This window comes from Oryzias melastigma, linkage group LG24 (assembly GCF_002922805.2).
Source record: "Oryzias melastigma strain HK-1 linkage group LG24, ASM292280v2, whole genome shotgun sequence".
NCBI classification, from domain to species: Eukaryota; Metazoa; Chordata; class Actinopteri; order Beloniformes; family Adrianichthyidae; genus Oryzias; species Oryzias melastigma.
In genome coordinates this window covers 24,569,622-24,591,195 of record NC_050535.1, presented here as the reverse complement: position 1 = coordinate 24,591,195, position 21,574 = coordinate 24,569,622, and the positions used below count along the sequence as shown (strand labels likewise).

General features: G+C 41.1%; 1 protein-coding gene across 8 annotated transcripts in view; it reads right to left on the bottom strand.

Annotated features, from left to right (window-relative positions):
• The window catches only part of myt1la (myelin transcription factor 1-like, a), a 65,980-nt gene that overhangs the window by 24,901 nt on the left and 19,505 nt on the right, over nucleotides 1-21,574 (bottom strand). For 5 of the 8 annotated variants that reach the window (XM_024291648.2, XM_024291645.2, XM_024291652.2 and 2 more), the window contains exons 5-11: nucleotides 21,414-21,476; nucleotides 15,955-16,391; nucleotides 13,729-14,356; nucleotides 12,494-12,909; nucleotides 11,845-11,979; nucleotides 10,436-10,526; nucleotides 1,221-1,328 (exon numbers count right to left, since the gene is read on the bottom strand). In XM_024291648.2, the coding sequence (XP_024147416.1) occupies nucleotides 1,221-1,328; nucleotides 10,436-10,526; nucleotides 11,845-11,979; nucleotides 12,494-12,909; nucleotides 13,729-14,356; nucleotides 15,955-16,391; nucleotides 21,414-21,476 (1,878 nt within the window). The remainder of the gene's footprint in view (nucleotides 1-1,220; nucleotides 1,329-10,435; nucleotides 10,527-11,844; nucleotides 11,980-12,493; nucleotides 12,910-13,728; nucleotides 14,357-15,954; nucleotides 16,392-21,413; nucleotides 21,477-21,574) is intronic. The other 3 variants (XM_024291646.2, XM_024291647.2, XM_024291651.2) reach the window with 3 other exon arrangements.

Sequence of the window (21,574 nt, the reverse complement as noted above, 5' to 3'; positions counted from 1 at the left end):
ACCAATAAATCCAATCCATTTTCCCCTAAGATTCCTTGGGAAAATAATGAAAGCTGACATCAGTATGGCCTTTTGCTGAATTACAATCCTTTACAGCACAGAAGTGGGGCGCTATATTATCTTCTCCGGCCCCAATGCTACATCCGGGTTAGCTAGCCACTGTGACGTATGAAAGTTTCAGGAATTCAAACAGAGTTTTTCTCTGGGACTTTGAGTGACAACGACTTAAAAGGAGAAATACTCGGAAATACAAACACGAAATTATTTATTATTATATTTTTTCTCTTTCAGAAGAAAAATGCCTCACATACATGTAAAAAACTAAGAGAAGCAGGACTTTCATTGTAAGGGGACTTTAAATATGAGCTAAACTCAAAATTAGCCAAAAAAAACCCCAGTAGATACAAAATTACCCCCCAAAAAGCTAGCTCATTGCTTAAATAACTAGCTAAACTCCAAAATAGTCTAAAATTCCTCAGTAAACTAAATCAGTAAAAAATGTTAACCTGTTGCTAAAATAGAAGCTAAACTCTTAATTAGTCCCAAAAACCCCAATAGATAACAAATTAGCCAAAAACGTTAGGATGTTGCTAAAACATTAGCTAAATTACGCTAAAAAAACACAATAAAGAAGAAAATATAGCCCATGAATATATTTAAAGGCTTGTTGTTAATCTACTTCAAATTTTAAAATGTAATGACGTTGTCATTCATTTCCTATATTTATGGTGCATATTTTGCTCAATATTTCAAAAACTATCAAGTTTATGAATACTAAAAATACAAGCAGTAATGTCCTGAACAAGCTGAATGTATGATACCAAGATTATTGAAATCACTGAAACATACAGAAAGGAGCAGGAGAATCACTACAGTCTCAATGCTTACTAAGCAATCACACAATGAAATGAGGTTAGCATCTAAAATAAGGAACTATTTTTCACAAAATATAATGTTTTGGTCTCACAAACTCAAATATAAAAAAGTGCATTTTTTGGTGCTGAACACACAACTTTGTTTAACTTTACTACACTCTGACTCCATAATCGACTAATCAACTATCAAATTGGTCGTTGACTAATTAAATAGTTGATTAGTCGTTGATTAGTCGGCTAATCATGGCAGCCCTAGTTGATACACACTTCTAGCAAGAGGGTCTCCTCTTTGATTCTCTGTGCTTGTGTTGATGGTATTTCATCTGGACACAGAGAGGATCGTACCTGAGGACCCGGTCTGATGTCTGGTTGGCCTTGCTGCTGTCAGCTGAGTGACTCTTTTCGTGCACCTTTGCCATCTTCTCTGCGGCAGCAATGGGACAGCCCGACAAACTGGCAATCACAGATAGGACAGAGGAGGGCTTGGTTAGACTCAAACACAAACACAGAGCTCAGGCCGATAAAACTAAACCTTAGGAAAGTCACAATGTCTCTCAAAGGTTTACCTTTACAACTGTTCATACACACTGTTTTCCTTGTCTTTGAGCTCCTCCATTTAGGAGGCCGCAGGAAATCATCCGCCTCTATTTGATCCTCTACACTCTATCCTCCTCACTTAACCAACTATCCTCATGTCCTCCTTTTCTCCATCCATGAACCTCCTCTGTGGTCTTCCTCTCTTTCCTGTAGCTCCAACCTCAGCATCCTTTCACCAACATCATCATGTTCCTCCTCTCATCATGTCCAAACATCTCCATCTGCTTCCCTGCATTTATCTCCAGAACATCTACCTGATCCTCTGATGGATTCATTCCTGATCCATCCTGGTCTCTTCCAAAGAGAACCTCAGCATCTTCACCAGAGCCTCTAAACCAGGGGTGTCAAACTCAATCGCACAGGGGGCCAAAACACACCTTAGGTCATGGATCGAACAGGATAATCATTTATTGAACACTCTAAAACTACATTTTTAAAACTTTGAAACGTCACTTTTTAACATAATTATGAACGAGATATATAGCATTACCTGCAATAATGCTAGTATGAATGCTGTAAGCTGAATGTGGCCGCTGAAGATGCTGAAATTGATAACTAAAAGCTGAAGCTGATTGCTGGAAACACTGAAGTTAATATCCAGCTAAAATATTACCTAAATGTGAAAATTAGCCTAAAAAAACGAAAAAAAAAAAAAAATATATATATATATATATATATTAGCCTTACACCAAAACAGCCTAAAAAACAACTAGATGCTCACAGTGTCACTAACACTGTGAGCAAAACACTATTTTGCTAGCAGTGTTAACAAACAATCTGCGTCTTTGATATTGTTTAGGAGCCGGGCCAAATGTGGAGGTGGGCTGGATCCAGCCCCCGGGCCGGAGTTCGGGGTCCCCTGTTCTACAGCTTTCCTTTCATTCCTGATGACACTCTCTGGTCACATATCACACCTGAAACCTTCCTGAAACTTCTAACCTGTATGCAGACACCTCTTTACCTCTTTCCAATATTTTTGCTGTTCTGGACTATCAATTCAAAGTCCTTCAAGTTCTTAAAGTCCTCCACCTTCTCCACCTCTGTTCACTGTTCTTCTTCAGTTCCTCTCATTTACACACAGATACTCTGTCTTGCTGCAGTTGACCCTCATAGATGTTCCTCCATCTGCTCCCTGCTCTCACTACAGATCACAATGTCATCTGCAAACATCATGATCCACAAAGATTCCAGTCTAACCTCATCTGTGAGTCTGTCCATCAACTTAGATAAGAAGGAGCTCAAAGCTGATCTCAGTGCAGTTTCATCTTATCCTCCTCTGTCACACCTCCAGAACATCCCACCACTGTCCAGCTCTCCTTCAATGAACAACTCCAATGTTCTTCTCTGTCACTTCAGACTTCCTCATCCAAACAGCTCCTCTCTCTGGACTTTCTCTAGATCTATAAAGACAGATTTCCTGACTTTCTGACAGTCATCCATCTGAGAGCAAAAACTGAAGCCTGAACATCTTTTTTATTTCACTGACTAGACTTTTTCTAGAAGGAAAAGCTGGAACCATCTAAACTCCTCTCACAGAGACAGTTATCGTGAAATGAAAAACTGAAACTGAAAGTCATCCCTCACTCGTCTTGAAATGAGAAGTTGAAATCTGAAAATGACAACTGATTCAATTTTTCTGAAAGGAAATTTTCTTTGCTGATGGAAAAAGTTTTCTCCATCACAATACATTTCTAGGGTTGGACACCAATTGGATTTTATGTGTTTCCGATGTCAAAGCAGTTCTTTGGTTTCAGTACCTAATCGGCGCCAATTTCAGTACATCCGTAATAAAAAATAATGCCTACATCTTCCCAAATCAACACATTTTCACTCCCAAGTCACATACTGACGCGTGGTTAAGACTTCCGAGTCAAAAACTGAGGTTTTAGGTGTCGTAATTTTTTAACATGCTGGCTGTTCCCGGAACCCCCAGATCTCTGAGCAGCAAACCGGCGGTGCACCGCTCATTCACCGCGCGACGAAGTTGCTGCTCGCCACCTGTCAAACATGTGATGTTAAGTTTGTCTGAGGTGTTACGGGGTTTTATGTGGGGTAAAATCAGGATCAGCCTAAAGTGAACAAAAAAACTGATTGAAAACTTGAAAAATAGACATTGTAACTGAAAAATACTTGAAAATGTCAAAACTGGAAAAAAGGACATTTTAAAACAAGACATTTGAAAAAAAAAATGTTTTGAAAATTTTGAAAAAAAAAATGAAAATTTGAATTAAACATTTTTTTGAAAAATTGAAAATTAAAAAATACTTAAAACTTAAAATAAAAAATGAATAAATGTAAAAATTTACTGATTGAAAAACAATATCCATTAGTAACAGCTGCTGTTTTAAAATGTCAATTTTTTCTGAATCTTCACTTTAAGTCCTCCGTTTATAGTTTTAACTCTGATTTTCGAGTTTTGACTGCTGAGCTGAGCCTAATTTTACATGAGGGCGGGGCTTTGAGCCCCAATCCGATCAAACTTAGGAAGAGCAGTATCACTACTGTGCAGTTTTGTCTCACTAATATCGCGGTGTATCCTTCGCGGTCTTGATGTTTTTCAGCTTGACTTTGCTGTTGATCCTGTCAGTCAATCTCCTCTGTGCCGTTTTTCACATGCAGCTTGGCAGCATTACATAAATATTCCTCATGATTGGATCCTTGTTTTCATCCTAGTGCTACTTATTTTTCTATGAAAGTTTGAACAGTGAGAATAAAAAATGAGAGAAAAGTATAAAAAATATTCATATGTGTCTGAGAAAAGTGTAGAAAACATGTAGTGATGAGTCATCTGTCCCTCCAGGGAAAACATGTTCTGGTGGCCGAAGAGCTCAAAGCCCCGCCCCCATGGAAAATCAGGCTCAGCTCGCAGCTAAAACTTGAAAATTAGAATTGAAACTAAAAACAGGACTAAAAAAAAAAAAATAACAAATTCAATTCTCAGGACTCAGAAAAATTCAGGACAAAAGGAAAAAAAAAGGAAAATTAAAACCAGCAGCTCTTACTAATGGATACAATTGGTAATTTCTACCTCTATAGCTTTTTATTCAAGTTTTCCGTATTTTTTTTTTCAAGTTTTCCAAAACTGTGTTTTCAAATTTTCAAAATTTATTTCAAGCTTTTTCTCCGTATTTTTTTCCTCAAATTTTCAAAAAAATGTTTTTTCCAAATTTCATTTTTTTTTATCAAATTTACTATGCTTTGTTTTCAAATTTTCTATTTTCTTTTTTCAATCTGTTTTTTCGTTTACTTTAAGCTGATCCTGATTTGACCCTGTAGTTTTAATCTCACTCGAGGGGTGTGTCTGGATGACAGCTGCTTCCGCTTTTTCTGTGTCTGTGACTGAGTTTGAAGGCTGATCCGCATTAGCCCGAGAGGGGGGAAAATAAGGGACTTTTTTATTATTGTCTCCACAAAAATAAGTAAAATATCACAGCTCAGGCGAGCCGAGCAGGCTGCTTCCTGCGTCCCGTAGCGGCAGTCTGTCTCCCGGTGTGTGAAGGTCGTGAGCTCCGCTGCAGTCCAGGAGTCAGAGTGGCTGCAGACAGAGAACCGCCGCGCTGCGACAGGACAAAAACTCTGGTATTGGATTAGTATTTTACTCTCTGATTGGGTCACTGAAACATCACGTCTTATAAGCTGAGTTCATGATTGGCTGATGCGACGCAGCGACCTGTCAAACTGATCTGCTTTGAACTGCAGTGAGACATTCGAGCTCTGCGCGGCACATGCTCGTGTGTTTGCCCAGTCAGCGCTTTTATATGAGCCCGCCCACTATCGCAGGAAAGGCAAAGCAATTAGCTAGAACTTCAAAGTACTGAGGAGAGTAGAATTGATTGACATGTCCAAAGACAAATAGACCTTCACTGAAACTAAGCACCAAAATGTGGCACCACTTCTTTCGGTTTCGGTAGAACCGCGAAAATCAGAATGGTTCCTACTTGGAACCGAAGTTCGGTGCCCAACCCTATACATTTCTGCTGTTGCTGGATTGTAAAATGTGCTTGTCTTTAGAAACCCAGGGAGACGTAGTGTGAGAGGACGCAGAGTCCTGCTGCTTTGAAGATTTTGTGTTTGTGTGTACAGTGTATTTGTGGGTTTATGTGGAAACTTTCCTCACAACTGTAGATGGCAAAAACATCAAATCATTTTCGCTGTCAAAAGATTATCCATTGAAAATTGATCTCATCGCTTGACGTAAACCTTATTGTCTTTCTGTTGGCATCGGAGCAGTTTAACCATTTTTGTCAGGGAATCTGGCTATTTGCATCAGTCTCAAGAAAACGTTATGATCACTTTTGAGTTTACAATGGAAAGAAATTCCCATGGTAAAAAAAAAAATGAGTTGACTTGTCTGTTGGTTATTTGTCAATTATCTAAAAAACGGTTCATAGTTAAGGGGAATAGTTAGTCATACACAAGCTCCAGAAGCCATTATTTTGGAGGTTTCCTTTGAATCTGCAAAAAAGGAAAACTTGATGAACCTCCTCTCTCTCTTTTTCTTTTTGCTGATGAAGGCAGTATATGAAGTGTTAACGTTTCATTTTCTGAATTTGACAGTTCTTCTCCATTTTTGTCATTGTCAGAAGTGTGGAGCTTTGATTCTCAAAATAGACAATTCTGTGTAAAATAAGATTGAATGTTGAGCACAGTTTTGCTAACCAGCAGTTTCATCAATTTGAAGGTGATTTGTTGTGGGTCTAAGTTGTTTACTATGTTGCGGCATTAACATTTTATGCTATCACTATATCCGTGACTACAGTTTCAGATTTCATTCGGCTGTGATCACAGAAACCAAACTTCTGTAAAGATGAGTATGGCCCTGCAAAGCTTTTAGAAGCGTGGACCTCTGAATGTTTGTGTTTGATGCTCTAACATCTCAGCCCCCTCTGACCAAAGCTGGACTTGGACTTCACTTAATATGTTGAAGAGTCAAACAGCATCTATGGCTCTGTTGTATCTGTTCAGCTGATAAAACTCTGCAGAGGGACAGGGGATGCCCTACCTGTGTTAAAGACTCATAATTCAAAATAAAAGTCAATACTGGAAATACTTTTTCATTTTCAATATGTACTTGCATTACTTTTCTCTTAAATGACATGAAAAAGCAATTCTCTGAACGGCTTTTTGTATTTCACGTTCAACACCACTCATTCTGTAACTGAATTAAAATGATAAAAAGGGTATTTAACATTTTATTTTCAAAAAGTTCTTTAGTAAATTTGTACCAAAATTCAATTACAAATATTAAATTAAAATGCATAAACAGGAATGTTTTTTTAATTTTCACAATGTAACTGCATTACTTGTCTCTTAAACAAAATGAAAAAGCAATTCTCCGGATGGCTCAAGCCTCCAGGACTTATATTTTGCATAATTTCAAGCAGCAAAAGAGGGATGGACACATGCATGTTTTGTGTGATTCGTGTCTGGTGTGAATGCACCTTTCCTCCACTTAAAGTAGCCAACAGCTCTTCAATTTTTGGATGGGGACAGATCTCTGTGTCAACCACTGCATTCACTGTTACCTTATAGTCTTCACATAATCTCAGTGTCTTGTCTCCTGTAATTACTGGGACCACTGGCGCTGCCAACTCACTAAATTACACTGGTGTTATTATTTCTGTCTTCTCAAGTCTTTCCAGCTCTTTGTCAATTTGGTTTTTCATGGCAAAAAGTAATGCGCGGTTTTTGGGGGGGCAGGCTTTACTGTGATGGTTGCTTTGTAATCTTTGAGTGTCCCTTCCTCATCTTTAAACAGTTCTGCATGTTTCCCTAATACTTGCTCAACTATTTTAAACTGTTGTTTTTTCTGTATTGCAAGACTTTTAATTTGCTGCCAGTTTAACTTTATTTTACGCAACCAATCTCTACCACACAATGCTGGGTCATCACCCCCAACCACCAACACTGGTAACTTGTGTCTCTGTTGCTCATAAATTACTGCAGCTTTAAACTGCCCCCTAACAGTTATTTTTTTGCTTGGTGTGAGTTATCAGCTTAACATGCGTTTCTTTAAGTGGCTTATTTTTAAAATGCTGATGTTATTCACACGTATTTACGTGCGACCAGCATAGAAAATGATGGAAATTCATTTTGGCCACACGTAATATGAGCAGCCAAGATCACATTGCTGCATTGGCCGCACGCATTTTAAGTGTGTCCAAGACTGGATTTTTTTGCTGGCCACACCTATTTAAAATTAAACTTAAAGTTAAAGTCCCAGTAACTGTCACGCTCCTAAATGTGTAAATGTGTTCTCCACATTTGACCTATCTCCTGGTGGAGCTGTGAGCTGCAGAGACAGCCGCACTCAGGAAACATTTGCTTGTTTAACCCTAACCGTAACTATAATTCTAACCCTTTACTCTGGGTCTGTGCGACTAAAAAAAAGTTTAACACCGGCCGCACGTTTTTAGAAAACTATGTGGGAATAAACACTTTTTAAAATGAGCCTCAGAGAGCCTTCTGGGAGATGAAGTGCAGTTAGTACTCTGGTGACTGTTCCCGCTGGTGCCCAGAGGGGGAGTCAGAGCTCTGACTCCTGACATCTACACAGAATGTTTCTCTGTATGGTCTAGTGTCTAAACTGCGTACCATAAACATTCCTAGATTTTCTTCATGTCCTTCACTGACATATCTGGTATCTTTGTACTGTATCTACCAGACTTGGCTGTTTTCCACTTTGGTTGTTGCTGCTCTTTGCTCTGCAGGCTTTGTTAATGTGTCCTTTTTTCCACAACTGTGGCAAAGTGTCTTTGAAGTGACAAGCATCAGCTGTGTGATTTTCTTTTCCCTTTACATCTGTAACATCCGTCTTGTCCCTTGTGTGGAGCTTTCACTTGCATCTTGTGAACTCCACCATTGTGATCCTCCATCTTTTTGAGTTGCTGTGTATCTTAGTTCACTGGCTCCATATTGAGAGAAATTTCGAATGCTCTGGTGAAAGACAGTCTGTCCTCTGATAGCAGCTTTCTCTTTCCACTGACGAAACCATCCCGGAGAGCATCACCAAGTCCCGCGCCGAACTCACAGTGAACAGCACTCTGCTTCAGTGATGCGGTGAACTCCAAGACCGTCTCTCTCTGTTTTTGGCAGCACTGATTAAAACGAAAGCGCTCTGCTTTCACCAAAGGCTTGGGTTCAAAATGGGATCTTAAAATGTCCACGATTTCTTTGAAAGACTTTTCCTTTGGAACTGCCGGCTGTACGAGGTTCTGCAGCAGTCCATGCCTCGCCGCTCCCACAGCGCTGAGCAGCACAGGCACCCGCTTGTTCTCGCTAACATCATTAGCCTCAAAGAAAAGTTCGACTCTTTCCACGTAAGCAGACCATGCCTCACTATCAGGCATGAACTCATCAATTTTCCCTAGAAAAGACAGATCCTCGTCGCCATTTTGATGTTACGTTGAGTGAAGCACTGACATCATTGTGGTGCGCCCCTTGGAACTGCTAAGTCAAACTCATTTATGAGACACTTTTTGCGGATGGGATGTGAAAATGAAAAAGCGATCTTCTTTGGCGTTATCACTTTAATTATGTCACAGAATGAGCGGTGATGATGAAAAAAATGAAAAAGGAGAACTGCTTTTTCTTTTTTTTTTGAGAAAAATAATGCTTACATTTTGAAAATGAAAAAAGCATTTCCAGTACTGACTTTTATTTTGAATTATGAGTGACACACGCACCACCCTGCTGGAGGGGGGTGTCAGAGGTGGGCTCAGCCTTCTGCATTACAATTTTTAGGCTTTTTTATTTACTTATTGATTTTGGGCCAAAACAGTTGGAAAAGACAATATTTCTTTCACACCCTTTGAAATTCTAAAAACTGTTCTGTTTTTGGGACAGTCTGGAAACTTTTGCTGCAAACATATATAAATAGTAAAACTGATGTTAAATCATCATCCAAAAGAATAGCAGCAAAATCAAACTCTCTCACTCCTTTCTGTGAGGCTCTAGATCAGGGATAGGCAACTCCAGGCCTCAAGGGCCGCATTCCTGCATGCTTTCAACATACCCCACTCTGGCAGGTTCTAATTGGCTGGACACACCTGAACAGGTAATCTGTCATGAGTAGAGCTTGGATATCTGGAAATCAAGCAGACACCACAGCCCTCGAGGCCTGGAGTTGCCTATTCCTGCTCTAGATTAACCTTTGTGGCAAATAAAATCTTATTTAGGGGGCGGCCGTGGTGTGGTGCAGCGGTAGGACTCCTGCTCGGAAGATTTTGGGTTCGTTTCCCGCCTTGCCCGCCCATGCATCGAAGTCTCCTTGGGCAAGACGCCTAACCTCGAATTGCCTCTGGTGGGAGGTTGGCGCCAGTGTTCGGCAGCGGAGCCACCACCAGTGTGTGAATGTGTGAATGGGTGAATGGGTCTGTGACTGTGAAGCGCTTTGGGCCCTCGAAGGAGGGTAGAAGGCACTATACAGGTATTTACCAATTATCATTTATTTTTTAATATCATATTTTGTAACATCAATATTTATTTTGAAGAAAAGTCTTTATGTTTGTAATCTTCATTGCAATATTCAACTAGTGTCCCCATTGCTTTAGGGGACCAGGGAGCCTTTTCCTCATGTCTGAAATACTTTCAACCAACTTTTATTTTACCTACAGGAACATTTGTTGTGCAAAACTTCAAAGCTTTGGCCACTTCCGCAATTTATATCCATCCTTCTTCTAGCACTTAGTTTGTATGAGCACATTTATGCCACAAAGTGCTAGAACAAACATCGGTCTAAGAACGCCAGAGGGTTTAGAACCTCATTCACAACCATGCGCTCTTCTTCTTGGCTTTAACACTGAGAAGTGGCTGGATGCCTGTTTCAGGTCTGTTTGAATGCAGAAGAATGGGAAGCGGTTCAGTTCTCCTCAAACAAAGAGACTTTCAGAGCTGGAGGAAAAAACCCGCTCACCCACTCCTCCTGCAGCTTACAGCAGCCCAGCTGAAGGCCACAGACTCACCTGCGGTGCGAATTCCTGTTGCTATTGACATGACCCCGTCCAGAGCAGCCGGGAGTAGGGCACTTTAAAACATTTTCATACATGGCAAGGACTTGGACAGACAGAAAAGTGAGAGAGACAGTGAGGGTTAAGAGCAGACAGGAGAGTCATGGGAGTTCAGCTCGGCGGTTAGGCATGCACGGTTACATCTGCACCTCTGACAGCAGGTCACACTGCTCATGAGCACCAGCACAGCATGCTCGGGGGCAGCACGGCAGCAGGGCTGTGGCTTTGACTTTCACTGGTGAAAATGTCTTCCTCAGACATTTTTTCAGACTCTCATGCACATGTGTGAGGTTTGCAGTGACTAGGTGGAGCAGCCCAATGAGGAATCATGACGGTCATGCTAGCCACTCAACATGAGGAGTCAGGTGTGTGAGGTGAAGAGTGAAGAGGAGCGGGAAAGGAGGAAGCTGGATAAAAAGCAGCTCTCTAAAGCTACAGCCAACTTTTTCAATCCAGGCAACAGATGCTCATTTGCACCTCTGTCTCTGTAGGTTCTGAGGCTTTTGGCAGCAGGAAGAAAGTGTTCCACATTTAATAAGTTTGGTGTTCTAACGCATAAATGATGAGACATTGATGAGCCTTTACATGCTGCCACACACTGCACGGTCTAGGAGAGCTTATCTTCTGAAAAACAAACCTTTGAAGACATTCAACGATCACAAAAAGCAAATGTAGACTCATGCAGGACTGATGTGTCATGGCGGACTGTCCAACAAACTCCAGCATTCACGGAGGAGGAGAGTCGTTTAACAAGTCATTTCAGCACAATGTCCTATTCAGGAAACAAACTGAAAAGTTCAGCCTGCAGTCACCACTGTGGTGGGTGCACACCCTGACTCTGATCACACAATCTCAGAGACATTTTATCTAACTTCAATGCAAAGTGCTCTAACTTCATTACCACAGGGAGCTTTCAGATGATGCTTTTAGTTCATATTGTCAGTTTAGCAGCAGATTTTCCAAGAAGTAATATCCTCTATAGTTACACCTGATACCTGTTCTTGGGATCACATGGGTCTGAGCACTCCCCCTCAGTTATAACCAGCATAACTGAGACTCTCTCCGGAACCAGAACCGTCAGAATACGACCCGGTTTTTAATTCACCTGACATCCTTTATTTTACTGTAAAATATTTTTTTCCTAAATCAAAAAACTGAAATTGAAAGCTTTTGTTTTTTGTGTTTTTTTTTCCCCCCAAAAAAGTGATATTTGTGATAGACAGGGAAATTTTCAGGTTGTCACAGTTTCTGTTTATCTTCTGCATCTAAAGCTTCTCAGTCTTTGGGCCCAAATGACTTGTTAGATTCTCTGCAGTTTTTTGTGTGCGTGTTGGCGTGCAACGTAACCCCAAGCTTAGACCTACTCTCAGGCGGGACCCTGTCTTTGTGGGGGCACCCAGAAAGGCTGCGGTGATGAGGGTACAGGCCCGTCACATGACCAGTACCATCACAGCCGGGTGTCGGACACTTGCTCTCCTTCTTTTCACCTCTGGAAGAATCTGGAAAGAGGAAAATACAGATAAAAAGACAGTCATTTTCATTTTTATCCAAAACCTTCTCTACTACATAAAATTATTCTGATTCCATTTAGGATAATATCACTCTGACTTCAAAAGAACACTGACAGGTGTATCAAAAAACATTGTAACTCAAGGGAAACCTTAGCGTGAACCTCAGACAGGTGAGAAATAAACTTGTGAGAATCAATTATAGAAAGAAGCACCTAAATCTGGAAGAAATGTTACTTTTAATAACATTCATCCAAATCTTGTAAACAAACATTTAAAGATTCTGAACGCTCATGTTTTGAAGAAAATCTGTTTCCTTTTGCCTTTATATCCCTGTGTAGTAAGACTTGTTCCAGAATCAGTTCTGGAGAAGAACTCCTAGCTGGCTTGATGGAGCAGTTTCCAAAGTATCAAGCAAAGTTAGTAAAGCACCCAGCCTTCCACTACTCTGAGCTCAGATCAATACTGACACAGAGAGGGTCAGTGTGTGGGCTTTCCATCCTACCTTTAGGGTAGTACGCTCTCTTCAGTCCATCTTGCTGCATCCTGGACTTGCGCTCCTCGGCGGCGCTGCTCAGCCTGGGGCTGTGCTCACCGTGGCTGCGGTGATAGTGCTGATCCCGGCGGGGTATTGTGTGTTCTGAGGCCATACGGTCCCTCATGACCTTTGCCCTCTCTGATTCCAGAGCAATGGCCTTCTCCAGCAAGGACAAGTTTCCCTTGGCCATGTCAAAGGTCTCGTCAGAGTGGTCGGAGGCTATGGATGTGGTGTCCTCATCGCCTTCTTGGCTGCAGCTGGTTGGGTAACCTCTGGATGCTGGGCTCAGCTGTTCTTCTAGCTTCATTAAGTTTACCATGTCTGAGTAACGACGATCCAGAAGTCTGGGCTCCTCCTGTGCATTTTGATGGCTGCTGTCATACCTAAGAATGTGAATAAAGGTTTCAAAAATTACATATATACAGGACAGGAAGCATAGGTTTTTGTTCCTTCATTTGATTTTGAACTATTTTCTACAACACCATTTTCTTTAAAGGTTAGTTCAAACCCTGGTCATCTGATGCAGGTCACAGCTCAATATCAATCAAGCTCCTCGCTAATCTTCTGTCTTGTGTCTCTCTGGACTGATTATCAGGGACTAGCACATCCATCTATCCATACCGCTGGGCAAAGGCGAGGTACACCCATCACAGGTTGCCAGTCAGTTTCAGCGTAAGGCAGGATTATGAGACCAAAAAAAAATCACTAATATTTTCGACAGGCACTTGCTGTTTACTAAACTACTGCATGGTGTTTAGGAAGAAGGAGCCAGTTTTTCTCCCAAACAAGAGATGGAAACGGGCCAAAAATATACAGATCTCCTACAGTTATGATTATTATAATGATAATTTTGATTTTATGAAATTTGCATTTTGTTACACATTCAATAAAAATAAAGTTAAATTGAATTTCTATATTTTGATTCTGAGGTAAACCTACAGATGTTTATCCAGCCATTTTCCAAACCTGCTTGATCCATTTCAGTGTCACCGGGTTGCTGGAGCCTATCCCAGAAGGGTATACCCTGAACAGGTTGACAGTCTGTCTCACACACACACGTATTCACTCCCAGGGAGACCCATCAATAACCTAAAGCATGATGCATGGTTTTGGACAGTGGGAGACAACTGGAGTCCCGGAAAACAATTTCACTTTTTTTTAAAAATCAGTTGCAGTTAGAGTAAATGAAATATTGAACAGACCTGTAACCAGTCACACACCTGTTGAGGTGATGCACGGCCTGCTGGTCTGCTGGGCTGACGGATTGGTTTTGGAGGGAGTGGAGGATGGGGCGATCAGAGGGCTGGGTCTCACTCAGTTTCCGGGCCAGATCAAAGCACTGGTTCCTTAGACACTCTAGACTGCTCAGACACACCTCCTCTCCGCTGTCCCGAGTCTTCCCCCTCATGCAAGGTGCTCCATTTGCATGTTTCCCATCATACATCATGGCAGCATCTGGGTAGCCATCTTCAGGTAGGATGGCACCATGGCCCTGAGCCAAAAGCTTCAGGGAATCCACGGTTTCCCGGACCACGTCACTGTCCAGGTCCACACTCAGCTCACCCTTCCTGTCCCCCTGTTCACTGGCATCGTCCTCGTCGTCCTCCCCAGCGCTGTTGGATGAGTTGCTGTTCATCTCTGACTCAGTCATGGCCTGGTAGGCTGCATCTTCTGCAATCTTGCCAAGGTTGAGCAGAGACTTGGCGACCAGCTCGTCATAGTTCTCATACTCCTCTCCAGTGCTGTTCCCAGGACCACAGCTGTTGTTGTTGCTGTCCCTCTCAGCTGGACCGAGCTTTGATTGTCCGTTGGGTTTGTACTGTTTCACTGCTGACAGAAAGACAGAGAAAACATCTGGAGCTTTACTTTACTCCTGTATCTCAAGTTTTTACCTGTTAGCAATATTTCAGCTAGCAGGCTGGACTCTGAAAACATAAATCTTACGCTAGCAGGTGCAAAAGAAATGTGGCTGCACTCGGGAGCATGAATATCTATTCAACAGCTCTGCAGAAGACGTTGTTGTCAATCATTATCCAGTCAGCAAACAGTTTTATCTCATGGACTCTTACACATATTAGCTGCTTGTCTTCTGATTAGCAGCTCAGGTTTACTCCCAAAAGTATGCAGCTCAGAGTCATGCGTCCAAAATGTTTCACCTGCAGAGCCTCTGCACTGACTTCAGGTCTCAGACGGTAGATGAAAACAGGGAAACTGAAACTGAGCAACATGTCTATAAACCAATAGAAGCGAGCTGCAAGGGTTTCTAGGGAACCTTTACACTTCAGGCATCAAAAGGTTGTTGGATATATGGGCCACCAGAAACATCAGTGAGGCTGCTGAAAAAGCCCCAAGGTTGCTGTGGGTTAGAGTCCCACTCCAATCATCTTTTGATGAAAGGAAAGGTGTACAAGACTGTGGTGAGACCAGCCATGTTGTTTGGACTAGAAACAGTGGGACTGAAGAAAAGACAGGAAGCAGAGCTGGAGGTAGCAGAGACGAAGATGCTGAGGTTCTCTTTGGGAGTGACCAGGATGGATAGGATCAGGAATGAATACATCAGAGGGACAGCACATGTTAGAGGTTTTGGAGATAAAGTCAGAGAGGCCAGACTGAGATGGTTTGGACATGTGCAGAGGAGAGACAGTGAATATATTGGTAGAAGGATGCTGAGTCTAGAGCTACCAGGAAAGAGGTCTAGAGGAAGACCAAAGAGGAGGTTTATGGATGCAGTGAATGAAGACATGAAGGTGGCTGGTGTTAGAGTGGAGGATGCTGAAGACAGGCTTAGATGAAGGAAACTGATTCGCTGTGGCGACCCCAGAAGGGAAAAGCCAAAAGGGAAAGAAGAAGAAGTGTATCTCTCATCTTTACTCACTGTTGTTCTCTTATTATATTATCATATTTGTCATATTATTGTCTTGTTTTTTCAGGTATATGTATAAAAATTTATAAAAATGACTAAATATATTTTTTTTTTAAAAACAAAGTGCATGCCGTAGTTTTGAGATTTAATAATCGACTAATCGTGGCAGCCTAGTCTTGACCTGCAATTATCTCAGTCCACACACTAAAAGTAGAGCTATATTAATTCTTCATCCACAGGAAGTCCATACCTTTGGGAACTAATGTCTCTCTCTCAGTGGCAGAGCTAGAACATTTGATATGGGGGGTAAGAGGGTGGTAGAATACTTTGGAAGGATGGCAAATGAGAACAGAGTGGAAGGCCATTACACATGAGAGGATCCAAACTATGTATTTCAAACTGTTTTATTATTAAAAGAGCAGCTGTTTTAGGTGTGGTGCTATTACTGCTGGTTAAAGAAACTTGTATTGATGATTTCTGAAGCATTGTCATCAATGCTGCCCCCAAGCTAGCATGTGACATACTCAATCACAGCCCCCTCCCACACATCCCACTTTGTACTCACTCTGCTGGCAGTTCTTCATCTGCTCTTCATCCTCTTCATCCTCCTGTTCCTCGTCATCAACGTCATCATCCTCATCCGCCCCTCTGACCTCTTCTTCCTCCTCGTGTTCATCCCTTATTCTCATGGTTCCTCTCTCCTCTTCTTCCTCCTCTTCATCCCCCTGCTCCTCATTATCCTCTGAGAAGTCGTCTTCTACCTCCCCTTCTTCATCTACCTCTTTTTCTTCCTCCTCTTCCTCATCCTCTGCTACCTCCCTTTGCTCCTCCCCTTCCAGTCCAGTCTTCATGGAGTCATTCTGGTAGCTGGTGAAGGTGCTGGCGTTCTCATCTATTTCCTGACTGGGGCATGGAGAGAGGAAGGGTCTTCTCTTAGCAGCTGGTTCCAGTGGTTGTTTGTCCGAAGTCTTCCTCTTTTTAGCCAGTGGACAGCCATATATGCTGAGGTGGGACAGAAGATAAATTTGTCAGAATGTGCATGAGTGCACAGAAAAATCAAAATTTCCAAAATTATCCAGAACTAATATTTCTATTTGTGACAAAGCAGCTAATCTGGACGTTTCAGTTATGAAGAGTGTTTTCTTTTTCTTATCTCTGATTTTAAATGCAGAACATCACTGTCCAACCGAAGAACAATTTTCGGGTTGTAGTTTCATTTGGAACTACATTGTTGTGTACCCACTAGGAACAGACACATCTATTACAAATCTAAACCATGCCTATTTCAAATGTCACAGCTATAGATATGCATGATGGGTCTGGTAGACTTCAATTCATAGAGATTTATTACAGATAGCAGTTTACATCTCTTGCAGATGATTATCCCACAGCTACCATGGGTTGTACACAAGCCATTTAGGTAGTTTCTTCCCACCAGACACATTAGTTATGTAATAGTCATCTATTTCTATAGTAGATGTCTACTGGACATCCCAGATAACTCTATTTTGTTACTCTATTAGATGTCTGTTCTGCATAAAGAGATCTCCTACACCAGTAGACATCTGATCTGTGATATTTTTACTTGTCTATTAGAGTATTTTTTTTTTAATTTACTAGATATAAAACAGAGAAGCCAAGCACGTTTGTCCTTTTATTATGAAATATAAACATGACAACACTGGTTAGGGCAGGGGTCCCCAAACACCTGCACATTTGGCCTGGTCCCCAAACACTATCAGAGATCCATGAGTCTTTCTTTTTTCCAATCTGGCCACATGATGGAGACCCCCAGAAAGTGACTCTGTATTCCACCCTTCCTCACTCGGTGCCCCTATCACAGTGGTGTCAAACTCAATCACACAGGGGGCCAAAATCCAAAAACACAGTAGGCCGAACAGGACTAACATAATTGAGCACATTCAAAAAAATAAATTCTGAAAATGTTGAAACTTTAAAAACCTAACTTTTTTAAACATAATTATGAATAAAAATAGACAGGAATATTATTCCAAAATAAATCAACTTAAACCTTAAGTAGCTTTCAATATTTTACCCTCCATAAAAATATATAATAACTTGAAGGAACTAGAAAAGTCGCATTACCTGCGATAATGCTAGTGTGAATGCATTATCGCATTAATGCGGTTGTTGTAAATCGCGTAAATTGCTTACATTTGCAGAAATTGCTTAAATTGTATAACGTGCATTAAGTGTATAAAGTGTGTAAAGTGCTTAAATTGCATTAATTAGCATACATTGTGTAAAAAACGTAAAATGTAAGAATGCCAAAAGTTTGTGCATTAATGTCCTGAACGTGCTGAACGTTTTGATACCAATATTGTAAAAGTTTTAAGGTGCAGTAAAAAGTTTTACATTTTCCCATTGACTTAACATGGGCTGAAAATTTGCATAAATTGCGTAATATCGCGAAAATTGTAAAATTTGCGAAAACCAAAAATACAAGCAGTAATGTCCTTAACGTGTAGAACGTTTTGATACCTAGATTGTGTAAATCGCATAAAGTGTGCTTGAGTTTTTACGTGTCAAAAAACGTACGGAAGAAAACGTAACTGAAGAATCTCAATAGTGTGAATGCATTGAATGCATTCACACAATTATTGAAAATTTGAATAAAAAGGTAAGCTTGAGAAGCTCAATATACTGTCAATTCTGAAGTCTGATAAGTTCTTCTGTCTGCATGGTTCCCCAGAAATCTATGTACTACAGTTTGCAGAACACCTTTATGAGCTTGGTGAGCCACATGCATACTGATTACTTGCATTAACACCTCTGTGTCACCTGGGGCTGGAATGGGCCTTGTGCACACGGAGACACTGAAGTTTGTGCTGGGTGGTGCTGAAAGCTGTTTTGCAAGGCACACGTTTGAGGCACAACGTCTGCTATAGTGGCTGTCTGCATCTGAATGCAGTGAGTTTATAACTGATGTGACATGAGACTTTGACATCTGCACAGCTGCCTGTAGTCTGAAGACTTCTGGCTTGTGTGGTCAGGGAAAACCTCAAGGTGCTGACATCAGTTTCTCTGCTCAGAACATTTAGGAACACCTGAGAACAACCGTGAATCTTTCACGTAGACGTGCACAATTAGATGATCTTACTGCCCTTAGTAACACAAGATGCAGACACTTGTTACCATAGCAACACACTGGTGTCAAAGGTGAGGATATTTTAAAGAACGAGAGGGTGTGGGGGGAGGGCTGCTCAATGTGGGCGACACGATGTTCATATTCTATACTACCAGTTGCCATGGGAGACAGGCTACATCCCTCCTAGTCCTCATACTGCAGTAGCAGCACGGTGCCGTCGCCATGGTGACATACTCCAGTGAGAAGGGGGGCAGGGGGTTGTGAGAGACAGAGAAAGACAAAGAAAGGTACAAGAGGAAGGAAAGAGAGTGAAGAAGAAGAGGGTCTTCTCCCAAACGGATTTAGAAGTGTCTCTCTGCACGCAGGTTTCAGATCCCAGCAGAACAATGGGCAGAAATGCTGCAGTTACCCCCCCATTCAGGAGGATCACATACAGGTGCCACATTCTGTACAGAGTGATGCATATGCTCCTGTGTTAACCAGCAACCAGTTGCATGCTCCCTGAACCAAAACAAGCAGAGTAACCTGAAGTGTGGGAACAACCTTCGTCTGAGTAATGCAGGGAAGCAGCCAGATTTGACCTGGTGCCAGTTTCAGCGTCGTGACAGGATCTCCATTATCCTGTGTCTGTTCTCCTGGAGGAATTTCACCGCGCCGGTATGGTTTAAACAGGTGTGTATGCCAGTGGTACACACATGGAGCATGTGACTAAAGGGTTGTTTATCAAAGATAAGTGCATGAAAATTGAATATAAAGGAGGGGAAATTAATACACCTGGCCAGTACTGTGAAAAAAACAAAAAAAACAATGATCATTTAAAATTAACAGGCTGAACGTTCATATTGAGCCTCAGAAATAATAAATTACCTGACATAAAATGTAAAATAAATCAAAATACAACACTATATTTTGTATTTCCACTATCATTGTTCTTTGAAGTAAGGAGTTTCTTTGACCTACTCTGCATCTTGTTTCCTAAAAACACTGTTTATTTAAATTGTTGCCTTAAAAGGTATGTTATTGTTATAAAGACATTTATGATCATTTTATTCCACTGTTGCAAAGAACGTTAAATGAACATATTGCATTTTCATTCGTTTTAAATAAAAGGTTTTCATGAACATAATGTGTCATTTCTCGCCTTGCTTTAACACAGAAATGTATAAATAAGAATACCGGATCAAAAAGCAGTATCAAAGAGAGGAGTAGCATTGATAAAATCTTAACAACACCCATCCATATGACATAGATATTGTTGGGAAATAAGCTGAGAAGCCATGTGGATCACATTAAAAGTTGTTTTAATGAGCCTGCTGTCATCTGACCACATTTCAATGAGTTGCTGTGTCTCATCGTTGTTTTATGTTTCTAAGCGGCTCATAAGTTGCTTCTTTTCTACTCTGTTTACATCCCATAATGCCCGGCTAAGGCGGTTGTTTAGATCCACTGTTTTTGCTCCAAGCAAAAGCCTATTCAGACTGAGTAAACCCAGAGTGAATCGGAGCTCAGTCTCATTGGACACAAAGCAAGACCACCTTGAAAGATGGGTCAGAGAGTGGTTCCTGGTTCGCTCGGATGCATTCAGGAACATTTGCTCAGGATTTTTGGGGGAAGCAGACTCTGGTTCACTTGAAACAAACCAAATGAGTCCAGTCTGAATTCTCACTGAGTTTTAGTCTGGCTCGTGAGTATCCAACTCCTCGATGTGTATTCAAACTCCTCTTTATCCATATTTACACCACAAATGGATTTTTGCTAAATATAATATATTTTTATTTGTCAAATAGAAGCTAAAGCATGGTCAAGTCTGCTGACCCTTTAACAATCTTGTGGCAGCAACAAACTCATTCTCTCCACTTCACTGACTGAGGTCCATATGTCAGTACTTTTTGAAGAAAACTTCTCTGAAGGCATAAAGGAGTTTAAAGGAGCTGGAAATAGTGCAGAAGACGATTTGAGTAAGACCCAGAACCAGTCTGTCAGATGTGAAAGGTGAACACTTTGGATAAACAAATGATCCTAAAGCTCAGAACCAGTTCTCTATCTGATGGACCCAAACCAACATCCAGCAGAGTCAGGAAAACATCCTGTATCTGTTGTTAAAACATCTCAGCTATTCTGCTGCTGTATAACTTTGACTTTCTCATCATAGTGAAAGCTGCATCTATTTCCTAACTACACACCTGAGCACAACGTTGAGGGGTTTACTCAGACTTTGAGCTCCGTTTGGCTGCCAACAGACAAGCATTTCAGAAGAATTAAGTTCTACAACGAAAAAACATTTATTTATTTATTTTTTTTTTTTAATTTAACCATTATTTAACCAGGAAAAAAATCCCATTGAGATCCATTGATCTCTTTTTCAAGGGAGTCCTGGTCAAGAGGCAAAAATACACACACCCAACAGGTCATATAATTAAAACACTCTAAAAATAAATAAATATGATGAAATAAACAGAATAAAACTGTAAATAATTAAAAACAGTTACAGATTAGTGATTTTGTTTCCAGGTCCTTCATTATAACATTGAACAAAACAGTAACCTAAAAAAGTATGTCAAGAGTGGGATGGCAGAAGAATAGTTATTTCATTCAAACTCAAAATGTTTTCACAAATAGGCAGAACCAACAGATAATCAAAAAATACATTCAAGGCAAGTGTATTACATTTCCAGAAGCTCAGAAGCAGATCAAGGCCAGCCTCGGCATAGATGCCTATCAGATCCAGAGCTACTATAAATTTGACCAAAATCAAACCAGTCCAAGACTGGATCCAGGTCAGCTCCAGAACTAAGAGCAACTGCAGCTCATACTCAGAGAACATCAGAAGAGCCGCTCAAGACCCAAGCCAGTTCAGATCTTGAGCTGCTCCAGTTTAAAATGCAGAGAAGATCCAGACCATCTGGACGACTCACCTGCGGTGTCTAGCATACTTCCCGCTGACATGGCCGCTGCCGTCACAGCCCAGCGTTGGACAGCTGACGAGAAAATACACAACATGAGCGGCAGCCGCATCAGGAAACAATCTCAGCATCCTTTCCTTCTTTTCCTGGAACTAAACGTTTCTCAAGCCATC